Source organism: Triticum dicoccoides, chromosome 2A (genome assembly GCF_002162155.2).
Source record: "Triticum dicoccoides isolate Atlit2015 ecotype Zavitan chromosome 2A, WEW_v2.0, whole genome shotgun sequence".
Classification (NCBI taxonomy): domain Eukaryota; kingdom Viridiplantae; phylum Streptophyta; class Magnoliopsida; order Poales; family Poaceae; genus Triticum; species Triticum dicoccoides.
This window is the reverse complement of record NC_041382.1, coordinates 716,071,506-716,083,513: the sequence shown is the minus strand read 5'-3', so window position 1 is coordinate 716,083,513 and position 12,008 is coordinate 716,071,506. Positions and strand designations below refer to the sequence as shown.

Here is a 12,008-nt window from a genome sequence, read left to right as displayed (position 1 = left end):
TGCTGAATGGGCACCAAAATTTCTGTCTATACCACGCAGCGCGCTGAGGTCAAAATGAGTAGGGGGATACTGATCTGATGCAGAGTTGCGTTTCTATTTGGTTATATGCAGAAACATTCCCTGAATTTAAGTAGTGTTTTTTTTCATCAGTCATACTGATCTGTGTTCTGAAACTCTGGAGACACGAGTTTGAAGTAATAAAATAGCATCTGAATTTTAGATTCAGTCAAATTAATGGCTACACAGTTACCTTTTTGGTCAACAAAAAGTTATCTGTGATGTTTCTGTGATTTTCCATCCTGGATCAAGTGAGCTCCAGGCCAACAACTTTAACATGTTCTTCAGTCGCAAAAAGAAAGAAAGAAACTCACAATCATCTTATGCTACTTTGTCCCCTTGCCCTCCTCCAGCTTCAATGAGTTGGCAAGCATTTGGATTTTGATTTATTCTTTAAATATATTAAAATGAGATTTCTCACTCCTCGCAAATAAATATACACAATATGTTTGGATCATCCATGCAAGGATAGGCCAAATTGAAGTCAAATTAACACACTATCGTGGATCAGGCATAGCCATGGCGGCCATATAACTTGGACATGGCGGCCACCTGCTGCTGCCAGGACAACATCAGACGAGGAAAATGCATAGTGCGGCAATGCTGGCCGCTTCGACTTTTTCGCCTCTATCGATCTCCTTCCTCTTGCCAACCATGGCTTCTTTTTCAGTAGAACTAGTGTGCTGCGACTGTCGGTGTGTGTGTGTGTGTGCGCGGCAGTGTGGGGCCTTTATGTTGTTGGACAATATGGACATTTGACTTAGATGGCTCGTAATCTAGCCGATGGAGTATGCATAGCGTTTCACTGTTTTTGCAGCGAAGCGAATGGCCGGGCATTTCTAGTTGAGTGTTCTTTTTTCTGTGAGCTTTGTTATATTGGTAGTTGTCTTCTCTTTCATTTCATAACCTGTGTTTGTAAGAACATGACATGTGAGGAATGAATCGGCACAGGCTCGCAACGTAATGGCACTCGTGTTTGGGGTAGTTCTGTGTGTGTGTGTGAGTGTGACATTGATAAACGATAAATGGTTTCAGCAACCGCACCTTGCAGAACCAACTAATTATATATACCACTAGTGATCGGGTGCATCCACTATATGCATCACGAGTCATTTCACCATCCTTTTTCTATTTCAAGCTACCAATAGAAAAATGCAAGGGAAAACAATTCATTACGACCACCGATCAAGTGTGCTGCCTCCATTCTCCAGTCACTGAGGCTCGACACCCTCGTCATCAATTGTTAGCAAAAGTAATGCAAAACAACACCAAAAAAAGGGATCAGGTTATAGCTTAAGAGTAGGAGACATCGGGAAAGGAACAATCAATATGAAATGGAAACAGGAGACTTCGGTGTGCGAAGGCTTGAGAAGATACCATGCTGCCTTCGACCAGTCTACGTGCCTGAGGGCCTTAGCAACACTGCCTGGCCTACCGGGAGCGCACATTACCTTTGTCGTTGTTTCCTCATCCACATTCTCCATCAACGCGTGTGCAAAGTATTTCTCGGTGTCTTCTCATAATGGAAGACTCGGCACAATACTTCAATGGATATGATGGCTACGAAAGCATTCACCTTGGTGAGATGGTGGCCGAGGGCATGGAGACAGGGGTAAGTGACGAGTTGCACCAGCTTTGGGCAGCCATTGAACTCTAAAATAAATACAAGGTTTTCGTTCTGGCCTTTAGAGCCCATTTATCTCTTAATGACCTTTTTTATAGGACCCCAAGCAAATGATCCCGTTTTGTTTGTGGGATTGCTGTGTTGAGAAGCATTGCCCTCTACAACCTTTGTTGTTTCAGCAATCGCAGTAGTACGCAAATGATCAAATTAGTTTATAAAGCAAAATATTAGTTAGATCTCAATCAAATTCAAATGGAAATTCCGGTCCTTTGAAAACTGAAATCACTGAATTCCTGTCATCGGGATGCTTTTGCACGGTTTGGATTATACTCCTTTCTTACCGTCTAACGTATGCTAAAGTGGTGATGACTTCAAAAGAACCGGCAATCGGCCGACCATCACGGTTTTTAGCATTAATTATTAGCTTCCACGGTATCAGCTTGGGGGAAAGTTCCCAGGTCGTTGTATGAAGGCATGGATGATTTTTCATTGAGCAGGCATCTCAGGCTATCAAAACAGCGGGACTAAAAACAAAAGGATTTTATTATTCAATGCAATGGGAAATATGTTGCAACAGTTTACAGCTGTTCAAAATATTGGTGAAGAATGCTGGAGAAATGGTGGAGGTACTTTTGTCAAGGCCGATGACGGCTTCAGTGTTTCTCCATGTGAAGGTACTTTATTGATCTTATTATATTTGTTTACAGAGGGAGTAATATTTTAAAATTTTAGTGGTGGTTGATGTTTGTTAGATTTACAATTATTTGTGTGGTCAATGGCAGATCAGTCAAACGTTTTCAAAGTTGCAATAAAATATTCCAATGTCAAACGAAAACGGTTCCTCGAGTCTATCATACTTCCATCATTTTCCATGCTGAGTTCAGCTGCGTTGAACTACTGATATTAACTCAAACTTACATACTGCAGAGTATAAAGGAATACAAATTATCACAAAACATGCATTAAGACCCATAATGTCCTATCCATCACCTCCATAAAGAGCAAACACGCCCGTCCTTTCGTCCCTTAACAACAGCAGTTTACACAGTTGAGTGGTTCGGATCACCTTAATAACAAAGGGTTTCGACCAAAGGTTGTAGTGTGTTCATATTGACAGAGGAGAACAGGCGACCGTAGCATAATCTTTTGTATCTCTGAGAGATGAAATGCACAGGGCAAAGCAACTAATTACAGTGACCTCTTCTCTATTGTGGGGGAAAAAAAACTGGGCCACCAACCGACCTCTTCACCTCATCGCTTCCTTTTGGCTCCTGAGCTTCGCTTTGCTGTGGAACTGGAACTGGCCTTGTTTGCCGTAGAAGAACCCCGTTTGGCTCTAGCAGAACCTTCCTTCTTGACTGTACTTTTCTTCTTCTTGAAGTTGCGAAATCCCTTGCCGCTTTCCTGCAGGGAACATTTAGTCAGATAGCAGTACCAATAATGCAGTGAAGGGAATAAGGTTATTTCCATTGACCCGTTGGCATCACGCTACTCTAAAAAACACTGGTTTTATCACTTCCAGGAAAGATTCTAGGATTGATTGACCAATGTTTTTCTTAAACATTTCCATGGAACCCAAATAACACACACTATCACATATACACATGTGTGGTTTGTTTGAATCTCAAACAGGCTAAATTCTAGCCTTGCTTAGCAAAGAGAACAATACTTTTTCAAAGAAAACAAGCTTTCCTAAGCAAGTTTGTTCAATGCTCATAACCGCCCACATATCCTTGCCTGGAAAGGAGAACCAGATCAATTCTCCCCATTCAGCAAGGGAGCAGAGAAAATCTCACCTAGTCTGGCAGACAACATGTTTAGGTGTTAAATAATCTCATGTAGAGATCATATCTACGGTAAGCATCCAACTGGTAATATCCTCCCTACTTTTCTTACTCCGACAAGATTACATGTAGTGAATCTGGATAGCTTCAACTGAAAGTACTAAAATATTTAACGAAGAAATTAACCTCAATATTATAAGTATTTTCAGCTTAGGTTTTAGAGCGCAGGAGCCAAACAATCATCCCAGCCACACTGGGGTGCAGCTCAACTGATTTATCTTCTCCTAGCTTACCATGCTGAAGCTATAGAATAAACAATCCCTACAGTAACCATATTAAGATTGCAAAGAAGTTCATTACCTAGGGCTATAATAAGGCAGAATGGCGGATAAATGGTTTTCATATATGAGCACAGATTTTTTTTCCCAAAACGGATATATGAGCACAGAATAAACCAGGAGAAAGTAGATGTATCTTTGTTAATTTTCAGAATAGAGAAGCATTTTACCTTTCTGTATTGTTTATAGGCATCACGGCCAGTTAACTCCTGTCCATTTTTAGAGACATAAACCTGCAGCAATAATAAGATTAATGAAGCAAGTGATGAATGCATAGCACTAAAACAGAAGTGGCTAGAAGGCCTTCATTTTATCAAAAACTTGTTCAGGACATTAACAGCTCTCAGGCAGGTTCCAGGGGGCCTCCAGGCCCAGCATGAAGCACGCAGGGTAGCAATCAAACAAGCTCTTACAGAAAATTAACTGGAACTCTGAAAATTAAACATTCTTACCTTCCTGCCATCCTCTCCAGTGAACCAATGGCCAGAGCCAGACTGACTTCCCCCAGCATGTACCCTTCTTTTGCCAAAATCTGTTGGGACAGAAGTCCTACTGTTGGGAGTCACCCACCGATCATTAGCACCACTACTCTGGCCAAACTGGCTCCTACTAAAAAGAAGCAAAAGAACAGCAATTAGCAAATGACACTACCAAGAAATTAAAGCATGGATTATGATGTGTCTTACCTGTAGTTCAGATTTTCTTCTACAATGTACTCATTTCCCTCGGAAGTGCCAGCCCCAATGGGAACAAAGTGCTTTAATCTTTCACGGACCAGGTTCTGCACCATCTGATCACGGTGACAGAAATAATGCATGGCAGGTGGATGGTTGTCCGTCAGATTCTCTTCGAGTACAACTCCGGTTGAAGTGCTTTCATGCTGGAAATGTTCCCCAATTTCACTAACAGAGCTGTATGGTCGTGAAACCTTGGAGCCAGAAAAACTGTTGGTTTTTGTCTGCTGGGATGGTGTTGAGTGTTGGACAGATTTGAAATACTCGCTGCAGAAGTCATCAAGAGCAGGTGTCGCCCAACTGTCCTTCAGTATATCTTCACTCTTCTGGACAACAGTGCTCCCTTCAGATTTACTGTTTTGCTGCGATACAGGCTTCTTCTGCATATACTTGTGCACGGATTCCTGTCTCTTCTTGATAGGACTCATGGGCTTCTTTGGTTTACTTTGTTTCCTGTTATCATCTGAATCAGTGTCCGAATCAACAAAATAAATTTTCCTCAGTGGGCTTATTGTTATCTTAGGAAGTAGCTTCTTCGTGCAGCTTTCTTCTAGGGGTTTTGAAGCAACAGAATTTGACATTGGTGTAGATTTTGTTGTCTTGGCTTTGCTTGTTGATTGAGTCATCAGTACACTGCGGTTCAGAAGAGAGAATTTTGAATTGCTAGAAGTCCTGCAACTACCAACTGATGGTGTCATGCCTGCAAGTAGATAAGAGAAGATGACTTAAATACAAGTGCTAAAGGTTCTCAAAGGAAAAACATAACAACAACTTTATTGCCGATGTTGTCAATGCATGGATTAAAAACAGGGAGCTAAAGGAAAAGGATCATGTCTACATAAAATTTGTTTGAGCACACCGCTATTTACTCCCTTTACTGACAACACAAAAACACATATCTGCTCAGTACACTACAAAACAAATTCATTTTCTGGAACACAGCACCTCAATTTAAAATCTCTTCCTAACCTAACAGTTGAGAGAAAACACTTAATTTTTTTCGTTCATATCAGGATTTGCTCACAGTGGCTGTTGATAATTTCATTTCAGAATGCTACAAGCTAAACAAAACACATTTTTAACCAAAAAAATGAGAACATTTCAGCATGAATAATTCAACTTTTTGCAGCCACGTTTCAGGAAAAAAGTTGGCACAGGGCATGTGAGCACCAAATGAAAACACTGCATATTATTAAGGTTCAACATACTCAGATGATTCAGTTTCAGCTACATCGCATAGAAAGTAGTTAAAGGTTCATCCACATAATAACAGAATGCTGATAATATCACCAGAGAAATGAAGCAGGTCGATTCAGTCAGTTCAAGTGTGGTCTAAGCCACAATAGGCAAGAAACTGTGCTGTTTACATAATTTCTCTGAAATGCTTAGGCTAGGAAAAGATTTTTTTAGTAGAGGCAGTTTGCTCTAGCAAATGAAGTGTGTTAAATAACAGCACTGAGCAAAACTGTGTTTACCGACGTGCGCAAAAAAATGGTGGAAAATAACTATGTACCGGAGCAAACTTTGCATGTATATTGGGCTAGCAGTTGCTTGTTGGGGCACTTTGCTGTCATGGATCAAAATTGCAATTGAATGGATTTTAATCATTGTTCATCAAGCAGACATAATATATGAAACTGTTTCTTTCTTCTTATGCTGAAAATGTCTGGTCTAGGAGGGAAACAGCAGATGATATTGTGAAATCAATCTGTGTGCAAGGCAGATTAGGTAAATTTCAGCTGTTTTTGTCACCATACAGATCCAGAATGAATCAATTTTCAATACTAATACTAAAAATAACCAAAAATGATCCCATGATTTCTGAAGGTATGTTTAAATATCTAGATGCTACACTACCTGGTTATGTGTACAAAAACGAACTACGTTGCCACAAAATTGAACAAATAGAGTCAGCATTTCCATTGTTCATTCAATTTTTTCACATACTAGTAGACTACACAAGGAATCAACTATGCATATTTCTATGGAAGATATCCAGCAATAGATTCACTGATTTACACAGGCATGTGGAGATAATTAATCACAATTGCATGATTAGTAACAAACACCTCTTAAGTAAGAGAGTTGAACAGAAATTCCACAAATAGAGACCAGCGTTTCCCTCACCTCGTGGTGGCTCCTCGTCACTGAAATCTTCAATTTCGTCCTCGTAGCTCCCAATATCCCCAAGTGGTGCCGCCTTCCGGCTGAAATCCGGAGATGCTTCCGTAGCCAGGGGCGGTGCTGCCCTAGGAGGAGGAGGAGGAGGAAGAGGAGGAGGAGGAGGCGCCATAGAACGCGGTGCAGGGCCTCTCCGCAACCTCTTCAGTCGATTCGTCTCCGGCTGCGGAGGCAGGGGGTCCGGGTCAAGGGCTCCGCCGGCAACGAAGTTGTCGTCGTCGTCGATTCCGAGTGAGAACGAGGGCGCGTCGGGCGCCTCGTAACCCGGCGCAGGACCCCTCCGCAACCTCTTCAGTCGATTCGTCTCCGGTTGCGGAGGCAGGGGGTCCGGGTCAAGGGTTCCGCCGGCAAAGTCGTCGTCGTCGTCGAGTCCGAGGGAGAACGAGGGCGCGTCGGGCGCCTCGTAGCGCGGCGCCTGCTCCTTCCGGCGGCCTCCAGCGGGGAGGTGGTGGGGTTCGCTGGCTCCCCCCCCGTCGTCGTCGTCGTCCAATCCGAGGGAGAACGAGGGCGCGTCGGGCGCCTCGTAACGCCGCGGCCGCTCCTCCCGGCGGGCTCCAGCGGGGATCTGGGGCTCGCCGGCGCCCCCGTCGTCGTCGTCGAAGCCGAGGCCGAGCGAGAACGAGGGGGCGTCAGGCGCCTCGTACCGTTGCGCGACCCCCTCAGAGCGGCCCCCGGCAGGGATCCGGGGCTCGTCGCCGTCGTCGTCGTCGTAGCACTCGAAATCGAGACCCAGAGAGAAGGACGGCGCGTCGGGCGCCTCGTACCCTCGCGCCTCCTCGCGCGGGTCGCCTCCGTCGTCGGCGTCGGCGGGGGTCGGGTCGTCGAGGTCGAGGCCGAGGGAGAAGGAGGGGGCCGTGAAATCCATGGCGACGGCGCGGCAGGAGAAGCTGGCTAGGGTTAGGGGATCGGGATTTGGGGGAATGGAGGGAACGCAGGGGAGGTGGCCAGGTGGGATTTGGCGTTTCAGAGCAGGGGAGGATGGGGGCGACTGCGAGAGACCGCAGGATGGAGATCTGGCGGCGGGGAGGTCGATTAAGAGGGCCACTCGGTGGCGGGAGAGCTTTGTTTCGTAAATTTCAGTGGAGGGAACCGTGGAAATTCGAACGGATCTCCGTGCTGCTCTCGACCTGTTTGGCGGAAATCGGCCAAAATTCGTGTGAAATTTGTTGTGCGCCGTGCGTTTCTACCTACGTGGACTTGTGATGTCTATTTCCATATGGTGCTGCACTTTTGATGTGACGTTAATTTTCTCTATGCGCCTTTCATGTGACGGCGATCCGTTTGATGTCTTCGACGCCGAGTGCAATCGACTAAATTCATGTGAAATTTGTTGTGTTGTTCCGGACCGTCCCCTGAACGGAACAACATCACACAGAAGGTGTACAGTACCATTGGGCCATTGCCAGTGAGCTGTTGAACGGGCAGGGCTTTGTTTCCCTTCTGGTGCAAATGATACTTTCTGTGAATAAATGGAAACTAGGCATGCATTGAGTGGACTGTGGCATGTCTGAAACACACGATTTCTAAAGAAAATTCCAAACCAAACTTACATGCAGAATGAAGAAAAATAATTCCCAGGCAGCTTATGCGAATGAAGCAAATTTGAAACCACAAAGAAAACAACCAAGTAAATGTTGGCATGTACACTGGTACAACGGGAGGGGAGGCACCATCATCATTTCTGGCCTAGTACTAGTAACCAAAGCACGAGGCTGCTACGCAAAGAAAGATCGAATCATCATGTAGAAAAGACATACACAATACAGAGCTTGTCGATCCCTGTGTTTTTGTTAAAAAAGCAGTTCTCCCTTTTCTTTCCACATGCTGCTTTCCCCCCAGAATGTCGACCCTCGGACCGGAGACATGTTAAAAGATACATCAAGGAGCTACCATATGTGCCATATGTGCCTTACAACCAAGCCCGCCTGACGATATGTTTTTCTTGAATATGCCCGTGCAAATGAAAACTAAAACATGGTCCTTTTTGCTCACTTGCCTCTTTTCAAATCGTACGCCACACAAGCATCTGCAGCTGTTTTCATCTGCAAACAGGAAATGTACATGAATGTCGCATCAAAGGATATCATTGTTACTGTCAGAATTATGTGGAGTAACACATTGTTCTAGTGATATACATATGCCTAAAACTTGACCATTGCAGAACACAAGCACATGAGTGTTAGCCTAATTGCAAAAAAAAAAAACAGCTCTGCATATATGATCATGTGCAAATAATAGTTAGTTCCACTAAAGTTGTTGTTCAATACCTGGATGACATTGATCACTTGTTTGAGTGCCCACCCAATTAGAGTTGAAATGAACATGAAGACAACGAGGGGACTTTCCTTCAGAATACCTCTGCACGTCTGTAGCATACAGGAATGCCAGATGCTAAGCAACATGCATGCTAATTGCTTGATTAGAGAAGAAAGCTATAGACATTATGTTATCTTACATTAAGCAAGCTTGTGGACTTCGCGTCAGCATAGAGAAACAGGATAATGTACAGAACCTGTAAGTTGAAAAATTTGCATGTGAGAAGATGGAATAATTGGTGCTCGATGTGCAGATATGGCGTTCCGATGGATATATAATGTTTGTTAAATCAGTTCCATGGGCATAACTGCAGATGCATGATGGGCTTGTTCATTGGGGTGGCGTTACACAAATATGTCATGTATCAAGCTGTTAAAACCCACACCTATCCATGCTACGCCCCATGTGTTACTCAGCTCACTCAACCAAATAACATCCCGAAATGCGCTCATGTTGTATTCCTTGATTTGTGTTCATCATTCAAGCTGTTTCAAGTGTGAACAACCATTTACCTCAGAAGCAACACAACAGAACGCCATGAACGGCCGATATCCATAATATAACTTCAAAAGCCCATTGCCTGTGTGCTTCACATCCTTGTGGCTAGTCTTACCTGATAGGAAAGAACTAGTAGAGAAATTTATATCATAAGATGGTTAGCAATTGATGCATAATTGAACTAGAGACAGAAAACGAAATATAGCAAATGAAGCTCTTGAACAATGAGCAAAAATTCTATGCACCATAAAACCATCACATAATACTTGCACAGTTAGCATAGTTGGTGTTTATATTCATTATCTTCCTTTTGGTGTCTTTAGATACAGGATTAGGTACCTACTAGGAGAACAAAAGAGAAATCCGGCATGAGCTGTACAAATTGATAGAGAAACTAACCTGTACATTTGAAACCAGTGGCTTGTGATGTCCAACCCAAGTAACAGTATGAAAACCAAGCCAGGTCTGAAAAGAAATTGTATACAGAGCACTTTCAAGGAACAATGTGGCATGTAAGTAAATTAAGATCGAAGTGCTTTGAGCTCTAATTTTGTATACCTGTAAAACTGTGAGAGAAGCGCCAACAAACAAGCAGTGCTAACCCTGAAGTAGATCAATATGAGAAATGAAACTAGTTCGTGCTGCAGAATATTTACACCTGGCGTATACATCATTAAATGATTTATTCAAAGAGTACCTATCTGTTACCATGTCCAACACAGCTCCAAATGTTGATGCTGATACATGCAAAAGGATAAAGTTGTCAGATAGTTTCAAAAAGTTGCCTATTGTGTTATATATACAGGGAAATTAAATAAGAACAAAAATCTCTTTCAAACAGGACATAAGCAGATATTTTTGTGATCATTAATTACCATCTACTTTTGCAAAGTTCACTGAATAAATGCAAAGTTTCAACATACAGAAAAGGCCACAAATCCCTCTTCGCTGTAGAAGGACAGACTACATTACAACGCTTGAACATAAAAGGGATGTGACTTGTTACCTTGATTGAACCTCCTCGCAAACCAACCATCCAAGCCATCACAGAAGAAGCTGGTATATTCCAAAAGTGTTAGAATCATAGAGACAAAGTAATTGGATAAGATCATTAACACAACTGATTTTAGATAAATTTATGACGCTTGCCTGAAGAAGTACAGGATAGCAAAGAGTGTTCTGTTGGTATAGCACACAGCAAATGCAATGAAGTTTATGATGATCCTGAAATATCCTGCAGAATAACAGTAATCATATGTTAAAACATACACATCCAATCCACACGCCAGCAACAATTTGTATGTGGGAAAACATTGCACTCTTCCGAATATTCCATGGCATGCTTTTTTATGTTATCGACTTTTTGCTATTATCTGTTCCATGCTTCCTTTTGGTTGCTATTTTTTCTGTGTGATGCTACTTAGTGCAAAATGGTGAAGCTGGTGCAGGAAAAGATGATACATCTATTGTAGGTATAATAACTTAGATTAGAGAGGCAAACAATCCAGTGGTGGCAAGGTGACAGTATCTCGAGTTGCAAATGACCATAATAGAATCATCCAGCAAGTTAAATGTGGACTGGTGGGGTTATATAATCGGCATAGTGATGATAATTCTTCTAACATAGCATTTGCACACTGGATATGGTCAACAGCACCATGAGTCCATGATATACTGATATGTAAACAGCCGATCATCCAGAGGTTTACCAATGATGTTAGGGATGTACAGGTACACCGACAGCGTCTTTTTAGCTGGAGGCTGCGCCATTGAAGGTCAGACGTACCGACTGCTAGAAGACTGGCAGTTTCTTACTTGAAACGGGAATCCTTGTCGAGATTCCTGCAAAATCATTGCATCATTTCACAGAATTGTCCAACAATACCCTCTCACGTGCAATGCAATAAGTCATCTCCAGGCAACAAAACGGTACCGCTACGTGTTGACGTTGCTGGCCATAGCTACCTACGTAATTCGTTCACACCACCGTGTAACCCTCGTCTCGTCTCGATCGATCCAGATCGGGGCTCGCTCCTAATTAACTGTTCGATTCGCTACGAACACGGGGCAGGGGCAACGTACCGCGGGGCCTCGAAGGCGTCGTGGTCACCAGCAGCGCCCGACCACGTCGTCGCCGCCGCCGCTGGAGCACCGTCGTAGCACAATCGATGCCGTCGGTGGGGAAGGGCCGCGCGGCTGGGGCGGTACGGTGGACGGCGGGGTGGGGAGGAGCGGCAGGGAGACGGCGCGGCGGGGGGAGCGGCGGGAGGAGCGGCAGGGGGGCGGCGCGGCGGGAGGGGCGGGGGTTGGGGAGCGGCGGTGGGAGGAGCACGGTGGAAGCGGCGAGGCAGGGGGGCGAGGACTCGAGAGGGGACGGACGCGGCTAAGGTCGTGACAGGCGGCTCGTTCTTTTTTGACCCCCGCTTTCTCTTTTTCTTTTTCTGTTAAGGGAATATAATTCTCTTTGGCGAGATCT

The 12,008-nt window shown here is 44.0% G+C and overlaps 2 protein-coding genes across 3 annotated transcripts; both read right to left on the bottom strand.

Annotated features, from left to right (window-relative positions):
• Positions 1-2,672: 2,672 nt before the first annotated feature.
• LOC119356538 (pollen-specific leucine-rich repeat extensin-like protein 2) lies at positions 2,673-7,728 on the bottom strand. 2 transcript variants are annotated; one of them, XM_037623506.1, is made up of 5 exons: positions 6,665-7,728; positions 4,490-5,237; positions 4,256-4,412; positions 3,974-4,036; positions 2,673-3,085 (listed from the first exon to the last, which is right to left on the bottom strand). In XM_037623506.1, exons 1-5 carry the CDS (start codon positions 7,581-7,583, stop codon positions 2,933-2,935), a joined length of 2,040 nt encoding a protein of 679 aa, XP_037479403.1. In that variant the 5' UTR covers positions 7,584-7,728; the 3' UTR covers positions 2,673-2,932. The 2 variants fall into 2 exon arrangements, with proteins under 2 accessions (XP_037479403.1, XP_037479404.1); XM_037623507.1 differs by having other exon boundaries at positions 4,256-4,409.
• A 561-nt stretch (positions 7,729-8,289) lies between these two features.
• On the bottom strand, positions 8,290-11,806 carry LOC119356537 (probable CDP-diacylglycerol--inositol 3-phosphatidyltransferase 2). Its single transcript, XM_037623505.1, has 11 exons — positions 11,615-11,806; positions 11,242-11,374; positions 10,682-10,766; positions 10,539-10,588; positions 10,230-10,269; positions 10,091-10,135; positions 9,932-9,997; positions 9,547-9,661; positions 9,174-9,230; positions 8,986-9,084; positions 8,290-8,760 (listed from the first exon to the last, which is right to left on the bottom strand). Exons 2-11 carry the CDS (start codon positions 11,300-11,302, stop codon positions 8,707-8,709), a joined length of 672 nt encoding a protein of 223 aa, XP_037479402.1. The 5' UTR covers positions 11,303-11,374; positions 11,615-11,806; the 3' UTR covers positions 8,290-8,706.
• Positions 11,807-12,008: the final 202 nt, after the last annotated feature.